This window comes from Lampetra planeri, chromosome 28, assembly GCF_965212315.1.
Source record: "Lampetra planeri chromosome 28, kcLamPlan1.2.h2, whole genome shotgun sequence".
NCBI classification, from domain to species: Eukaryota; Metazoa; Chordata; class Hyperoartia; order Petromyzontiformes; family Petromyzontidae; genus Lampetra; species Lampetra planeri.
This window is the reverse complement of record NC_136134.1, coordinates 11074546-11093036: the sequence shown is the minus strand read 5'-3', so window position 1 is coordinate 11093036 and position 18491 is coordinate 11074546. Positions and strand designations below refer to the sequence as shown.

Sequence of the window (18491 nt, the reverse complement as noted above, 5' to 3'; positions counted from 1 at the left end):
GACGCAACCCAACGACATTAACCCCGTGGCTGCCGCACAAGGCGCTGGTGCTGAATAACGACGCTCGCTCGCATCCTCGCGCCGGCTCCGTTACGGTGACCCTGGAAAATATCTCCCGTGCCCGGGAACACCACATCCAGTATACATATCGCACGCTCTGCACCGCGGCTGCTCGTCACGGGCCACCTGCACCACTAATAGCAGCCGGCAGCCGGAAAATACTCGGGCGAAAAAAATGGCTATTACCATTTCACACCTTCCGTTGAGCGCGGTTGGCTACGTACGGTGCGAAAAAAGTTCAACAGACGGATTTTCAGGTAGGGGGGGGCAACCCCTCCAGCAATGAAAAATGATAGAGGAGTTGTTAGCAAGGACTTGTCTCTGGCTTTTTATTCGACGTGTGTGCGGGATGGCGCAGCCATCGATCGAGGGTCGAATTCGAACCGCGTTGTGTGATCGGCATCGCCGCTCGCTGAAGGTGAATGCCTTCAGGGAAGTTGTGGACTGTAGACGCAACTGCGCACAATTCTGAATCACTTAAAACCGCTTTGCCGTTACTTATCGCCAATTATGGACTCAGACTATTGTCCTATCATCTCATAGAGTCCCTGGCACGTAATAATATACTACACAGTGGCAGTGGGGGGTCGCAAAATGCCGATTTATTACTAATTAACCCCAATGATCCGATCGAAGTGAGGGATTTTCGATCCGATCATTGGGAGGGGCACGTGCCACCCCCCCCCCCCCCCCCCACTGGCTCCGCCAGTGTGCGTACATTGCCACGGTGTCTGGGCGCTCCGTCCAGTCGCGCGATGTAGAGCGGCGCGCCGTGCGTGCCGCGTGAGTCACGAGCCCAGCGGCAGCTGCTACTGCTGCTGCTGCTGGGCTCTCGGTGTTTGGGCCACGCGCCTCGCATCGCGACGCTTTCTCCGGCCCAGGAATGTCTCGGGGCCGTGGGCGCGCGTGTGTGGGGGAGTGGCGTGTGGGGGGGGGGGGGGGTCGTGTGTGGGGGGGGGGGTCGTGTGTGGGGGGGGGGGTCGCGCGCGTGTGTGTGTGTGTGTGCGCGCCTGGTGGGGGAGCGGTAGTGTCGCGGTTGGCGTTACGAATCCGTCCATTCCAGTTCGATCTCCGCTCACGGCCACCAACACCAGTGACGGTTTTCTGAACCGGTCCTAGGCTTCCCCAAGGTCGACTCGGCCTCAAATGAGCATCTGGCCCGCCGTGTAAACATCGCCACTGGGGAGACAAAGGCGGCCGGGCGGGGTACTGGCGACCCACCCCCTCGTGTACCGTACCGGCCTTCATCGGCGCTCGCCGACAGCACTTGCCCGTACAGTCTGTCACAGGCTGCACGGGGGATGTTTGTCTTTGTGGGGTGCGTGTGTGCACACGGATCGGGTGTCTGTAGGAGGCACGCGATCTGCCGGAGATCATTCCAGCCCCGCGCCGACGGTGCACAGGGCAGGCGCTCCACTTTCAATCGGGCGTCTCTTTATCGGCGGAGTGAAAGTGGGGCACGGTGGTTGCCCACTCAGTGGTAACGCTCCCGCCTCACAGCAAGAAAGCGCCCTGGGTTCCATTCCCAACTCTGTCGCCTCTCTGTGCGGCGTTTGTAGTCTTTGGGGCCGTCCATAAATGACGTCACGCACCTAGGGGGGGGGGGTGGTGGTCAGACATTTGTGACGATGTGTGACGAGGGGGGGGGGGTTTGAGAAATGTGATGTCACATCAAAATGCGCAACTTAAAATAAATATAGACAACACGTTCTACTTAATTAAATAGACTTGTTAATACATGTTTTCTCCTACAACATCAGAGTGCAGCGCCACATTAAAACGCACTACAATGACAATAGTTTAAAGCGATTTGAAGCATGTTCTATTTTGGGGGGGCAGAGCTTTGTGACGTCATATTTGAGGGGGGGGGTCTGACTTTTTGTGACGCCGTGTGACGAGGGGGAGGGGGGTCAAAATCGTCCAAAATCGCGTGACGTCATTTATGGACGACCCCTCTCCCCAGGTCCTGCTTGGGGTTCCCTCCGGGTTCTTCACCCTTGCATCGTTAACTGAATGGTCCGGTGCGCTGCTGTGCTGTGATTGGTCGGATCAGGTCACATGGGTCATTGTGACAATGAAACACATTTGCACGTGGTGGTGTCATAAAAAAAGTCTCATGGCATTGCCATATTTCATGAGAAAGTCGGATTAATCTACCTTTATGGAGGCAAATAACAATCTCACTTTAGTAATAATAACAATGTTATCTTGTTTAAGAATTATTTCATTTTATAAAATGCTGCATTGTTTTCTTAGGTCTGACCAGGCGCCATTCCTTGCCTAGTTCCCATGTCCGTTGCAAGGACGCTCCCTTGGCTGGGCGTCCAAGCAAGAGGGGGGGGGTAGGGGTTCAGGCCTCAGGCCTTCTAGGCCTGACATGAACCACGATTGCAATGCCTCAGTAATGCTTAACCGCATTGCACAAGTGAGGCAAATCAATTGCAGTGTTTAACATGCGCTATTGCGTAACATTTGAAGACAGTAAACGAAATAACAAATATCACTTAATGTTGATGATGCACCTCGCATGCAGTGCGTAGCAGGGCACCCGAGGTGGCAGCTGCCCCTGTGTGGCACAAGGTGAACTCAGAGTAACAGCCTTGCAATGGGACATTCGCCTGCCAGTAGGGGGTCAAGTTGTTATTTAACTTCCCAGTTAATGGATGTGCGAGTCAGTTTGATCTTCCACGAAGCTCATGGTCCACCCTGAACCGCATCTGCACAAACCATGGCAGTAGATGCGGATACTTCAACATTCAAAACGCTCCAATAGTGTTCGACTGGTAATTATCCAGAACAGCCCGTGCAACGTATAACGACGCAACGGCCCCATCCACACACACGAGAAGGAAACACCGCAGTGATTGCACTCCGCTGCTCCGGTTATCTGGGCTTGACCACCTGAATGTGAAATTGGAGTCGTTTCTCCGCGTCCACATCGGCAGCCGTTCGACGAGCAGCAGCAGAAGCAGTGGGATCGGTCCTACACGCCTCCTTATTAGCGGCGTCGCTAACGTGGCTGAGTGTGACGCGGTGTTCGCACCGTGTTTGTGATTGCAGAGCAAGAGCCCCTTCGAGACGGTGGAGAAATCCAAGAAGGTGAATGCTTCTCGCCACGCCACTGATTGACACTCGCCCGCTGTCTCCAGATGGCTCGTCTCTTTGTGACCACCGCAGAGATATTGTGTGGGGAGCGGGAGCGTAGTGGTTCGCGCAACTGCGCTACCAATCTGGCGTTGACCCGAGTTCAATTCCCCTCTCGTCGTGACTGATGACAGTGGCGAGTATTTGAACCCGTCCAGGGATCTCCCCTGCCTCAGTCGAGGCAGCCTTTAAAGCGAGTACCGGGTGTGGTGTGTAAACATCAGCACCGGGAAGACAAAGGTGGCCGGGAAAGCTGCTGGCTACCCACCCCCACTTGCGCTGTCTCGGCCTTCAAAATGTGCTCCCTACGCAACACTTGCTGTGCACAACTTTCTGTAAATAGTTAGAATTGTATGTGGATTGATGACCTTTATGCTTTTGTTTGCTCTGCTAATGCTTTGAGCCAATAAAGTTTTGAGGCTTACTGAGACCTTTCTGGGTAAATAAATGACATTGTTATAAACCCGCTATTTAAACAATATTGTTCTATTTGCTGTTTTTGCAAGTTGCAAGCTACACTCTGTGTTATGGGCACGACTAGAATATCATTTCGAATGTAACTATGAAACCCAGTTATAGCCATAGCTTGTGTTTTAACTTGGGAAGCACCTTTCTCTCCTTCTCCACTGCTGCCTCCTCTGTTTGGAACTTATTCGAGCGATCATTTGTGGCCAGGTCGCTTCTTAAAAAGAGATATATAGGTCCTTGGGCCTTACCTGGTAAAAACATGAAATAGTTTCATCTAGATCGTTTAGATTCTCCTGGTCGTCCAAAATGCCGACTCCCAAATCCATGCACGCTCGAGGCGTGTCCCTTCTTCCCTGCCCGTGCCTTGCAGACACCCACGTGGCCCTCTCCTTGCAAGAGGTTCACGGTTCGAATCCGGCACCCGATCTGATTAACACTGCGGTTGTGCATCACAGTGGACTGCGAACGATCCCGTGACGCCATTCGCAAGAGCAGAGCCATTGGCGTGCCGGCGTCGCGGTCGAAATCAGATTTTGCTTTACACCGCAAATGACTCGATTGGAAGACACGCACAGTCGCAGCAACCATCGCCCCCTGCTGCCAGCACTTGGCAGGATCCTCCTGAAATCGGGTCCCGAGACTCCGTGGGGCTTTCCTGGAATGTCTGCGGTGTCCTCATTCTAACAATTCAACATCAGCCACGATCAATCCACAAGCCATCGCCATCGCTCACGGTCCTGCGGTGTAACAATCCGAGCCGCTTTCACCGCTTCCTTCGCAAACCCCGACTTCGCTAAAGTCTAATCTCCCTCGCTGCCCCGGGGGGGTGGGGTGCCTTCAAATCGGCTGCCACCGGCCCCTCTAAACTTTGCTCGTCGCTCGCGCCGCGTCTGGAGCTGCGGTTGCGCTCCCGCGGCCTGCCCGCGCTGTGTGCGCGCTCGCGACAACCCGTGGCGTTTGTTTGTGTTTTCGCAGGATGAATACATTCCGTACCCGAACATACAGGAGGCGAGTGGTCAGAGCACCCACCCACTCGTATTCAACAAGTACCTGGCGGCTTGCTTCTCCGGCAGGCTACCTGCCTCCCTACACAGATCACCTGTGCACCAATCAACACACCTAGCCACTCGCCAGTTGACACACCTACATGTCCACCCATCTACACGCATATCGATATTGTTACACATCCGTCCACCCACCCACAAACCTACCTGCCCACCCACACACCTACCTACTACCTCCCTACTTACATAGTCACCTATCAACATACCCACCCACACAAATACCCACCCACCTACCCATACATGCACTTATAAACTTTATTTTGCCATCCCACCAATATAGGACCGTGCTAAAATCATTGTGGTGTAAATGTCCACATTCCTATGGAGGGGGCCAGTTCACCCGGGGTACAAGCGTCACTGTGCGAGATGTGACAAACATTGACGTTGCCCCGGCAACAGCCTGGCCACTCACCGAGTGTTCCTGGAGTGTTTGTGAGAGTGCTGGGAAAATCAATGTCTCTTCAGCACCAAGACAAAGATCCCCCGTGCAGCCCTGAGCAGGCTGATGGGGCGAGTGTTTTGAGGGAGCACTTATGAAGGCCAACGTGGCAGGCGAAGGGGTGGTGTGGCCAGCACCCGCACTCGGCTGCCTTTGTCTCCCCAATGCCAACACACAGCACCAGGTCCTTACTCTTACAAAGTCGACCTTGGGATGAAAACGGATTTAGATAATAGCCATTGATGTTAGCCGTGGGTGGGAATCGAACTTGAAAAATCAGCAGGTTCGTAGCGCAGTGTGCTAACCCCCACGCCACCGCTCCTCGCACACAAGCACGCATGCACACACAAAGACAAAGATCCCCTTCATAGCCTTAACAGACTGTTAGCGAGCACCTATGACGACTAGCACGGCACACGAGGGGGTGGGTGGCCAGAACCACGACCGAATTCAGATAATCGTCGCTGGTGTTGGCCGTGAGCGGGAATCGAACTCGGGCTGCCGGGTTCAAAGCGCAGCGTGCTAACCGCTAAGCTACCGCTACCCACACGCACACGTGCACACACGCACGTGCACAAAGACACACTGACAGCTGTTCGTGGCTTTGAGCCAAATGCCCCAGCCTCCAGCTCCTGGCCCCCAACTCACTCGCAGCCCCCCAAATCGCAGCCCCCCAACTCACGATGAGACCTCCTACGTCCCTCATTCTGCCCCCTCCTCCACGTGGTTTAGTATATGGCACAGTTCAGGAATTAATTTGCTGCCACGCCTAACAACAACACAGCACACGATTAACACCAGTGCACTGAGCACTGTACACACGCACGTACACAAAGACAAAGACCCCCCCCCCCCAATTAGCCTACACGTCCCACCGGGGCAAGTGCCGTTCGCGAGTGCGCCTTCGTGCGGAGAAGCTCAGTCGCACGACGAGTGGCCGCGGTGGACGGCGCTGCGGTGACCACCACCAACACCACAACCACCGTTGTGCCCCCCCCCCCCCAACGCGGAGTGGAGGAGTCATTCATTGGCCGATGCTCCCCACGTTGAGGTCGCTCGCTCGGATCTCGTAGCGCGGGCGCACGTCGTCGTCGGTGGCGCTTGCGCGGCGTCCGACGTTTCGCTTCCACGCGCTAGGGGAGGGGGGGGGATGTGAGGGGGACGTTGCAACTGACATGTCAGTCCAGGCAGAAGGCGGCTGCCTTGCTCCACGCGAGCGGGCGAGGTGGGGCGCGCTGAGTTGAGCGGGCGAGGTGGGGCGCGCTGAGTTGAGCGGGCGAGGTGGGGCGCGCTGGGTTGAGCGGGCGAGGTGGGGCGCGCTGGGTTGAGCGGGCGAGGTGGGGCGCGCTGCGGGCTGGTTGCGCCGAGTCGAGCCCGCGTCGAGGACGGTGCGGCGGAGCGACGCGTGACCCACCACCACCACGATCGCAGCGGAGCGACGAATCCCTTCGCCGATCGGCATCGCCCTGATTGAGTTTGCGCGCCGCTCTCCGTGGCCGGGCCGTGTCCCGTGGTTGCCCGCTGCGACTTTTCGTGAAATTGCCGCGGGCAATTTTCAATTTGGGGTCGTTTACGCCGCCACCCGATGGCCCGACCGAGCAAATGATGCCGCGGGGGGGGGGGGGGGTCTGGCCGATGCTCCGTCTGCGGCAGATGGTGCGCGATGGGGGCGATTAGAAGGTCGGCGTTGAGAGATCGTCGCAGCCGACGCCGCCGATGCCGCCGCTCGTCGCCGTCGCTTCCTTCCTTCTGCCGGATTCCGCTGCCGTCGCGCAGTCAAAATCTGACCCCCGCGACAAAGTCTCGAAAGGCCTCGGCCGAGAGTCCCACGGACAACCGCTGCCCTGCCCCTGGGCACCGCTCCACTGCCCACCTCTCTCCACCGTCCAGCACCCAGCACGCGTGCCACTCGGCACACCCACGCTCACGATAGCGACGCCTGCAAATCCTAGACATCCTATACATCCTAGAAATTCTATACATCCTATAAAAAATCCTATACATCACACGACGGCCGTTGTAGGAGTCTGAGCCGTCACCACTCACCCCAGACCTCCACGTGGCTAATTGACAAGCGATTGCGACTGCCCCCCCCCCCCCACGACGACGTGATGCAGGTCTTGGACCGGGGAGGCCCCTACCCCCAGGTCATCCTGCCCCAGTTCGGCGGCTACTGGATCGAGGGGTCGCACCCTCCCTCCCCCGAGCCCACGTCGCCGACCCCCGCGACCCCCGTGACCCCCGCGACCCCCTGCTGCCCCGCGTGCCCCTCCACGCCCGACGCCGCCGCCGCCGCCGCCACGGGGCCCCATCTGGAGGGGAACCCGACGGCACACACGTACCGCCGTCACTTCCTGGGGCAGGTGGGCACAGCGCACACACACACACAACCGCTACACACACATCCTGCACACACATCCTGCACACACACCCTGCACACACACACACGTACCGCCGTCACTTCCTGGGGCAGGTGGGCACAGCGCACACACACACACAACCGCTACACACACATCCTGCACACACATCCTGCACACACACCCTGCACACACACACACGTACCGCCGTCACTTCCTGGGGCAGGTGGGCACAGCGCACACACACACACACAACCGCTACACACACATCCTGCACACACATCCTGCACACACACCCTGCACACACACACACCCTGCACACACACACACCCTGCACCCACACACACCTTACACACACACACCATGCACACACACCCTGCACACACACACACACACCCTACACACACACACACACGTACCGCCGTCACTTCCTGGGGCAGGTGGGCACAGCGCACACACACACACAACCGCTACACACACATCCTGCACACACATCCTGCACACACACCCTGCACACACACACACCCTGCACACACACACACCCTGCACCCACACACACCTTACACACACACACCATGCACACACACCCTGCACACACACACACCCTACACACACACACACCCTACACACACACACCCTGCACACACACACACCCTGCACACACACACACACACCCTACACACACACACACGTACCGCCGTCACTTCCTGGGGCAGGTGGGCACAGCGCACACACACACCCTGCACACACACACCCTACACACACACACACCCTACACACACACACCCTGCACACACACACACCCTACACACACACACCCTGCACACACACACACACACTCTACACACACACACCCTGCACACACACACACACACCCTACACACACACACCCTGCACACACACACACGTACCGCCGTCACTTCCTGGGGCAGGTGGGCACAGCGCACACACACACATCCTGCACACACATACACACCCTACACACACACCCTGCACACACACACACACACCCTACACACACACACCCTACACACACACACCCTACACACACACACCCTGCACACACACACCCTACACACACACACCCTGCACACACTCACACCCTGGACACACACACACTGCACACACACACCCTGCACACACACCCTGCACACCACGTGGGTTTTCTTAATTTCCCCTGCCCACACGTAAGCACTCGTTAATTGACCAATAAGACCCCAACATGTCGAGGAACGCAGAGCTTGGTGGTGGGGCAGCTGCGGTGGGGGATTTGGCACCGGCTCCCCACTCCCCGCGTGACTGCGGTTCCCCACCACTCTCCCCGCGAGAGAGCGAGGAGAGCGAGCGAGCGAATGCTGCACGGCGTTACGGGTCGACGCAGGTTGTTGACGAGTGTCGTTGTCCACCCCCCCCCTCCCGCCCCCATGGCCGCCGCGTCCGCGCGCCGCAGGAGCACTTCAACTTCTACGCGAGCGACAACGCCGCGGGACGCATCGTCTTCTCCGTCAAGCACGAGGCGGCGGGCCCCGCACACGACTGCATGCGCCTCCTGCTGCGGTAACGCCGCCCCTCCCCCCCCCCCACCACCGGCTCGCACTGCCACCACCACCACCACCGCCACCACCACCACCACCGCCACCACCACCACCACCGCCACCACCACCGCCACCACCACCGCCACCGCCACCACCACCGCCACCACCACCACCACCGCCACCACCACCACCACCACCACCACCACCGCCACCACCACCACCACCGCCACCACCACCGCCACCGCCACCACCACCGCCACCACCACCACCACCGCCACCACCACCGGGGTGCCGCTTCACGAAGTGGACATCGTTCTGAGCGCTCCGCCGCCGCTGACGCCCAGCGGCGAGCGTCACTCTCGCGCGTTCCGCCCGTTTAGCAAAATCGTTGATGGCAAATGTTCGTCCACGCGTTGGCGGTCGCCCGTTGGCGTTAATCCTGTCCCCGGCTAGTTGGTTTTACGGCCACCTGGTTAAACTAAAACTATAATGTTAACATTTTTATTTTACCAACAGGTAAGGCCCTCTGAGCTGCTACGTAGCTCTTCTTCGGAAGCGACCTGGCCACCACAGACGACAGCCCAACAAAGTGGCTCGTCATTATCGCGTGGTAACTGCAAATGTGCAACAGGTGCCAGGGCCAGGTTCGAACCCAGAGCCTCCTGTACACCAGGCGAGGGAGTTAACATCTCCTGGCCACCGTGGTTGGGGGGGGGGGCTGTGTTGGGGGGGGGGGGCACGTGGAGTATTTGTCTGCTGCTATAAATGTCCACGTGATGAGCTACTTCGTTGAGCTATACTTCATTTGTGGCCAGGTCGCCTGGCTACAGCTCAGGTTGGCGTTGTTTGGTAACATAGCAAATAGTTTAGTTATTTGAGAAAATTATAAGTATATGGTTGGGTTGCGGGAGAAGGATGAGTGAGGTCAGAGGTGATGGGGATGGGCGGAGTGAGGGAGGTCAGGTCGCTGACGTGCGTGTGAGTGTGTACGTACGCCAACAGCACTTGCCGCAAGAGTATGTTAAGGCTGCACGGGGGATCTTTATCTTTGTGTGCACGTGTGTAGTGCCAGGAGGCAGTCGTACGAGTGCATAGTGCCCGTGTCCAGCCTGGGCGAAGCGCCCAGCGTCGCTCACATGGCCAAGGTGTGTTCCCAAAACAATGGACATTGCCCACACACACCGCACCGCTCACCACACACACACCGCACCGCTCACCCACACACACCGCACCGCTCACCCACACGCACCGCTCACCCACACACACCGCTCACCCACACACTGCTGACCCACACGCACCACTCACCCACACACACCGCTCACCCACACACTGCTCACCCACACGCACCACTCACCCACATACACCACTCACCCACATACACCGCTCACCCACACACACCACTCACCCACACACACCGCACCGCTCACCCACACGGACCGCTCACCCACACACACCGCTCACCCACACACTGCTGACCCACACGCACCACTCACCCACACACACCGCTCACCCACACACTGCTCACCCACACGCACCGCTCACCCACACACACCACTCACCCACACACACCGCACCGCTCACCACACACAAACCGCACCGCTCGCCCACACACCCCGCTCACCCACACACACCACTCACCCACACGCACCGCACAGCTCACCCACACACACCACTCACCCACACACACCGCACCGCTCACCACACACACACCGCACCGCTCGCCCACACACCCCGCTCACCCACACGCACCGCACAGCTCACCACACACAAACCGCACCGCTCGCCCACACACCCCGCTCACCCGCACACACCACTCACCCACACGCACCGCTCACCCACACACTCCACTCACCCACACACACCGCACCGCTCACCACACACAAACCGCACCGCTCGCCCACACACCCCGCTCACCCGCACACACCACTCACCCACACGCACCGCACAGCTCACCCACACACACCGCTCACCCACACACACCGGTGTAGTCCCAGTGCCCTGGACAGTCACCAGCTGTGAGCTGCGGTGGCATTGAGGTGCTGTCCAAGTTTGAAATAGCGTTGTCACGAGATGCTGGTAACGTGTGGTGGTGGCGGTGGTGGTGTTGTTGTTGTTGTTGTTGTTGTTGTTGCAGCTTCTCTGTCCAGAGCTCACCACCGAACGCTTCCACCCCGTGCTCTACCCGAAGGTGGGAGCTACTTCTCGCTCACCAGCTCGCCGACCTGCTCACCTGCTCACTCACTCACCTACTCACCTACTCACCCACTCTCTCGCTCCTCTACTCACCTGCTCACTCACCCACTCACTCACTTTCTCACTCACTCACTCTCTCGCTCACCTGCTTACTCACCCACTCACCTGCTCACTCACCCACTCACTCTCACACTCACCTGCTCACTCACTCTCTCGCTCACCCACTCACCTGCTCACTCAACCACCCACTCACTCACTCACCCGCTCGTTCACGCGCTCACTCTCATGCAGCATCACGAAACAACTTGTTTAATTATAATGTACAAAAAGACAAAGATACCTGTATAGCCTAAGCAGGCTGTTGTGGCAAGTACTCGTCACGAGCAGCTGAGCCAACATCACGTGAAGGGGTGGTCAGCACCACGTCTGATCACCTCTTACTCCCCAGCGCTAATGTTTACACTCCTGCATCAAGTACTCATTTAAGGCCTAGTTGACCTAGAGGAGGCTCAGGACCGGTTCTGACCACTGATATTAGCCGTGGTCAGGAATTCAACTCGAGGTAGGCAGGTTCATAGGTGCGCTAACTTCTGCGCCACCGCTCCCCACGTACATATTAACTCGGAAACGCACACACACACGCACAATCCGTCTCTAATCCACCTTCCCCTCATCCGTGCGTCATTCGCCTGCAATCGTGGAGATGAAGGGGATCCCAGACGATCCCCCGCTAATCACCTGCGGCACAAAACATTCCCTGCACTCGCCCGCCGGGTCTCAGCAGGCTCGAGCCCGGCCCGTGCTCTTGGCGTGCGACTGCCTGGGAGTGAACACCGGGGGGCCGTTGCAGGCCCGGGCTGCGAGGTGGCCAGGAGATGGCGGTACTGAGACGAGATTCTTGAATCCATCTGTGCGGAGCGATGAGCGTGAACCCCCTCGCTCTCGCGCGCGTGGATTGATCTCTGCCCTGCTCTGCTTCACGAAGCCAAACGCCGGATTGTCCCAGAGGGCCCTCTCACATTGCTGCAGGCCCTCATTTTCACGTGGAGGTAACAGCTGAGCGACCTCAAATGGGTACCTGGTGCGGTGTGTAAAACGTCGCCACTGGGGAGACAAAAGTGGCCGGGCGAGGTGCTGGCCACCCACCCCCTCGTGTGCCGTGCCGGCCTTCATAGCAGCTACTCGCTAACGGCACTTGCCCCAAAAACCTGCTCAGGCTACACGGGGGATCTTCATGACTTTGTGGTTCTGTCTCAAATGATGCGATGTGCGTGCGTGTGTGCGTGTGTGTGTGTGCACGTGTATTTGGGTCACAACGTGAGATTTTAGTTTGTGTATTGCACTCGTGTACGTATGGTGCGCGCGTGCACGTGTATGACGGTATGTATCGTGGGATGGTGTCATCGCGTTCGCTAACGGCACTTGCCCCAGCGGTCTTGTGAATTGGCTGTACGGGGTGGCGGAATCTTTGTCTTTGTGTCCCAGGCATCCCAGCTGATTCTGGCCTACGACGAGCACTCCATCAGCAATCAGTTCAAGTTCGGCGTCATCTACCAAACGTTCGGGCAGGTAGGGGCGTGTGTAGGCACGCACGCGCACACACGCACACACGCACGCACGCGCACACGCACACACACACGCGCACACACACACGCACACACACACGCACGCGCACACACACACACACGCACACACGCACACACGCGCACACGCACACACGCACGCGCACACACACACACACGAGCGCACACACACGAGCACACACACACGAGCACACACACACGCGCACACACACGTATACACACACACACGCGCACACACACATGCCCAGGGGGGAGGGGGGGAGGAGGTGGGAAGGGGGGGAGCGGCGTGAGGTGGGGGGGGGGGGTCTCAACGGAGACGCCGCCCAGCTGCAAGCGCCAACACGGACGCTTGCAAGATTATTTATTTATTTTGCAATTGGGTGAAGGCGCAGCCCTGCAATGTCCGGCTCTCGCCCCCTACTGGCGGAAGGGCCTCCGCTCCGCTAGAGGATGTGGAGAGAGAGAGCCCTTTCCACGGAGTGTTCTTGGCCTACTCTTCCTTTGTCCAGAAGTCGCAGAAGAGGCGGGAGTACCCACGCGTCACCCCCACCACGCGTCACCCCCACCACGCGTCACCCCCACCACGCGTCACCCCCACCACGCGTCACCCCCACCACGCGTCACCCCCACCACGCGTCACCCCCACCACGCGTCACCCCCACCATGCGTCACCCCCACCACGCGTCACCCCCACCACGCGTCACCCCCCACCACGCGTCACCCCCACCACGTGTCACCCCCACCACGCGTCACCCTCACCACGCGTCACCCCCACCACGCGTCACCCCCACCACGCGTCACCCTCACCACGTGTCACCCCCACCACGCGTCACCCTCACCACGCGTCACCCCCACTACGCGTCACCCCCACCACGCGTCACCCCCCACCACGCGTCACCCCCACCACGCGTCACCCTCACCACGCGTCACCCCCACCACGCGTCACCCTCACCACGCGTCACCCCCCACCACGCGTCACCCCCACCACGCGTCACCCCCACCACGCGTCACCCCCACCACGCGTCACCCCCCACCACGCGTCACCCCCACCACGCGTCACCCCCACCACGCGTCACCCTCACCACGCGTCACCCCCACCACGCGTCACCCCCCACCACGCGTCACCCCCACCACGTGTCACCCCCACCACGCGTCACCCTCACCACGCGTCACCCCCACCACGCGTCACCCCCACCACGCGTCACCCTCACCACGCGTCACCCCCACCACGCGTCACCCCCACCACGCGTCACCCCCCACCACGTGTCACCCCCACCACGTGCCACCCCCCACCACGCGTCACCCTCACCACGCGTCACCCCCACCACGTGTCACCCCCCACCACGTGTCACCCCCACCACGTGTCACCCTCACCACGCGTCACCCCCACCACGCGTCACCCCCACCACGTGTCACCCTCACCACGCGTCACCCCCACCACGTGTCACCCTCACCGTCACTCACCGTCCCGTCACGCGAGCTGCTTCTGCAACAACAACATTTGCACTCCATCCTCATTAAACATGTATTGACCCGAAACCCAAATGCAGCGCAGCTCTGGAGAGAGAGAGAGAGACAGAGTCCCAAGACTATTCGAGGCTCTGTTGGGCTGACGGACAACTGAAGGGCATTGCCTGCCGCTTTAGAAGTTGAAGTAGTTAGGGGCTCATCGTTACCGCACTCTGGTGATGTTACTGCCTGACTGTGCGGTGCCTCGCTGGCGTGGCGACCTCCTCGCGAGAGCACCTGGCTTTGACTTGAAATTAACCGATACATGTTTAGTGTTTAGCCAGTTTCATCCTGGGACCCTTGCCGAGCAGTGCGATCTCATGGGTTCGAGCAGCGGTCCACAACCTTGTTGGCACCAGGGACCGGTTTCGTGGAAGACCAATTTCTTCACGGACCAGGTGGGGGGGTGGGGTCATCATTGGGTCTTTCCCCCTTTTCAAAGAAGCTCTCCAGCGACGTTTGTGTTTGACTCATGTTGGCTACTGGGGGTTAGAGCTTGTGGGCTCACCAACACCGTGACTGAGACGAGTGCGCGGTGCGGGAGAGAGGCGCGGATGGAAGTGGTAAATAATAAAATAATGGGGGCGGGTTCCACGCGTGGACTCACCGCTCTCACCTCCTGCTGCCGTGCGGCCCGGTTCCTAACAGGCCACGGACCGGTACCGGTCCGCGGCCCGGGGGTTGGGGGCCCCTGGGTTAGAGAAGGGCCCACTGGAGCGGATGTCACAGAGCTACGTTCTGTTGCCATTAAAATGACCTCCGGTCCACGCAGGACGGAGCAGCAGCACCCTCCCAACCGCTCCGCCGATTCTCAGAGCTGGAACGCAGCAAATTAAACGACTAAAACCCGAATTAGCCGCGGTGGAGTTCCTCGTGCAGCCGTGGGTGTGACTGTGCTGAGGCCGTTCTAAGCTCCCTCGTCTTGACAACCCGGGATTTAAACCCAGGACCATTCGCTGTGGTGGTTTAGCAATCTGACCCCTAGTCACTTCCGGCAAGGTCTACATCAGCTCCACATTCTTCTGTACCACATCAGCTCCGTCTCTTCTCCAGCCCGTGCCACAGCCGTTTATCCCCCTTTATCCATAACAAATTGGTTATTTTTGTTAGATCGTGAAAATATAAATGCGTCGTTAAACCCGCCATTACCCGACAGCCAATTAGTAAGGTTTGTCACGTAAACAAAACGTGACCGTTATTTACTATTTTTTGGGTCTTTCGGTAAAGTCACGTAGATAGGTTCAAAGAAAATAACAAAAAACTACGACGTTTTGATCACAACACAAGCGGTCGTCATCTTGTTTCCTCCTGATCGCTTGTGTTGTGATCGAAACGTCGTAGTTTTTTGTTATTTTCTTTGAACCTATCTACGTGACGTTACCGAAAGACCCAAAGAATATGAATCCCTGCAGTCACGAAAGCTTTAAGTCAAGAGTTATTTACGACTTCAGCACACCAGTGTGTTGGAGAGTAAACCCACCACAACAATTACAATTTGAGTACACTGTTGATTACAACCAGCTTCATCAGGCCATTAGCCAGAATTGTGTCCCCTCGTGTCCTGCCACACATGTGGGCTACGTGACTCCAGCAAACGCAGCCTCGCCTGCCAGAGGAGCTCGCCGATGGGACCGTGTCCAGATCTGTGGACGAACACCCACACACCCACACGCCCACACCCCCACACCCCCACACACCCACCCCCCCACACCCCCACACACCCCCACCCACACACCCCACACACCCACACACACCCCCACACACCCCCACACCCCCACACATCCACACCCCCACACCCCCACACTCACCCCCACCCACCCCAACCCCCCCACACCCACACACCCCCCCACACCCACACACACCCCCACACACACCCACACACACCCCCACCCCCCCACACACACCCCCACACCCCCACACACCCACACACACACACCCACACACACACATCCACACACACACACACCCACACACACACATCCACACACACACACACCCACACCCCCACCCCCTCTCTCTGCCTCTTGCACCCTCCCTCCTCGCCCCCCATGGACAGAAGACGGAGGGGGAGGTGTTTGGCAATCGGGAGGAGAGTGCGGCGCTCGACGCGTTCCTGCGGTGGCTCGGAGACCCCGTGCAGCTGCACAACTTCTCAGGGTGAGGGTCAGGGGTCACGGTCGGATAAGGGTCAGGGGTCAGAGGTGGTGGTGTTCATTCTGGTGGTGACGGTGGCTTTGGTGGTGGTGGCGTCGGTGGTGGCGGTATTAGTCGTGGTGGTAGCTATGATGATGGCGGTGCTGGTGGTGGTGGCGGTGTGAGTAGTGGTGGTAGCTATGATGATGGCGGTGCTGGTGGTGGTGGCGGTGTGAGTAGTGGTGGTAGCTATGATGATGGCGGTGCTGGTGGTGGTGGCGGTGGTTGTGCGGGAATTGTATTTGAATTCCACGATTCCAACGTGGGAGATGCCTCAAGCAATCCGTGATCCCTCCTCTATGGCCGATTCCCATGTCAAAGTCTCCATTCACCCCACTGGGATTCTAGTCACTGCCTGGATTGTTCTGTCGCGGTTGTGCCACCCTGATTGTGCCGTCGCGGTCTTGGTCCCACCAGGTTCCGCGGGGGTCTGGACGTGACGCACGGACAGACGGGCTCCGAGTCCGTGTACACGCGCTTCCTGGACCGCGAGGTCATGTTCCACATCTCCACCAAGCTGCCCTACACCGAGGGCGACGCGCAGCAGGTGGGGGCGCGCGGGGGACACGTGGGGATACGTGAGTCGATGTGGGGACACGCGGCGGGGATGTGTGGGGACATGCGGAGGACACAGGGTGGGGGAGACATGCCTGGACACGTTGTGACACGCGGAGATGTGAAGGGACACGTGGAAATGCAGCGCACGAGGACACGTGTGCCGCGTGAAGCCCTGGAACTCCGGCGAACGCGTCGATCGCCGCCGAGTTCCCCGCGCGTGCGGTTCCTTTTTCACCCCCCCACCTCCTCCCCACCCCTCTCCCCACCACCTCCCGGCGCAGCTGCAGCGCAAGCGCCACATCGGCAACGACATCGTGGCGCTGGTGTTCCAGGAGGAGAGCACGCCGTTCGTGCCCGACATGATCGCCTCCAACTTCTTGCACGCCTACGTCGTGGTGCAGCCGTTCCGGCCGCCGTCGCGGCGCTCGCGGTCCTCGCTCTCCGCTACCGACCACGGCTGCCCCTTTCCCGGGACGACCCCGGCCACCCGGGGCCCCCCGGCCCCCCCGGTCCTGCCGGCCTCGCCGCACGACCCCAGCGGGCCCGCGGCCGGAGGCGACGCTGGGATAGAAGCGAGGCCATCGCCCTGCGACGCGGACACGGGGGCGGAAGATGGGAAGGAGGAGGATGGGAAGGAGGAGGATGGGGAGGAGGAGGATGGGGAGGAGGAGGCGAGCGACAAAGCGGAGGTGCAGAAAGATGGGAAGGAGGATGGGAAGGAGGATGGGAAGGAGGATGAGGAGGATGAGGAGGAGGGGGAGGAGGAGGAGGAGGGCGATGACAGCACGTGGTACAAAGTGGCCGTGACGGCCCGGAATGACGTGCCCATGTTCGGGCCGCCCCTGCCAGATCCGCCCGTCTTCAAGAAGGTGAATTTGTGGTGCATGCTGGGAATGGTTTCCTTAGTCCCGTGGAGGTTGTGGCTGAGCGTCGATGCCCCCATGTTGTGTCCGCGTGCACGTGTGTTCATTTGTCCGTGTGACCGCGTGTCGATGTGTCCGTGTGCCCACGCCTTCGTGTGTCCACGTGTCCACGTGTCCGTGTGTCCGCAGGGCGAGGCTCTGCGTGAGTTCTTGCTCACGAAGCTCATCAATGCGGAGCATGCCTCCTACAAGGCTCGCAAGTTCTCCGCTCTCGAGGCAAGCCCGCGGCCCGCCTATTAATTAACGTGCCAATTAATTAACTGGCGGGCGCACGCACGTCAGGAATTTACACCCCTGGGGACGAGCGCTGCTCGATTGATGCGTTCACGTTCTATTGGTCGGATGGCCGAGTGAGCGGGTGACTTATATAGGCGCTGCGCGGGAGTGACTGCGTCATTCGCAAAGAGAGTAACACTCATCCTTCACAGCTGTGAATATTGCACTACATATATAGTATATACAGTT

General features: G+C 59.1%; 1 protein-coding gene across 1 annotated transcript in view; it reads left to right on the top strand.

The window, feature by feature from the left end:
- Positions 1 to 18491, top strand: part of LOC144728453 (rap1 GTPase-activating protein 1-like) — a 52409-nt gene that overhangs the window by 26582 nt on the left and 7336 nt on the right. Inside the window, exons 5-15 of the mRNA XM_078607903.1 lie at positions 3121 to 3159; positions 4648 to 4680; positions 7293 to 7538; positions 8983 to 9089; positions 10134 to 10212; positions 11202 to 11255; positions 12746 to 12829; positions 16409 to 16509; positions 16963 to 17092; positions 17385 to 17972; positions 18156 to 18242. Of these exons, the coding sequence (XP_078464029.1) occupies positions 3121 to 3159; positions 4648 to 4680; positions 7293 to 7538; positions 8983 to 9089; positions 10134 to 10212; positions 11202 to 11255; positions 12746 to 12829; positions 16409 to 16509; positions 16963 to 17092; positions 17385 to 17972; positions 18156 to 18242 (1548 nt within the window). The remainder of the gene's footprint in view (positions 1 to 3120; positions 3160 to 4647; positions 4681 to 7292; positions 7539 to 8982; positions 9090 to 10133; positions 10213 to 11201; positions 11256 to 12745; positions 12830 to 16408; positions 16510 to 16962; positions 17093 to 17384; positions 17973 to 18155; positions 18243 to 18491) is intronic.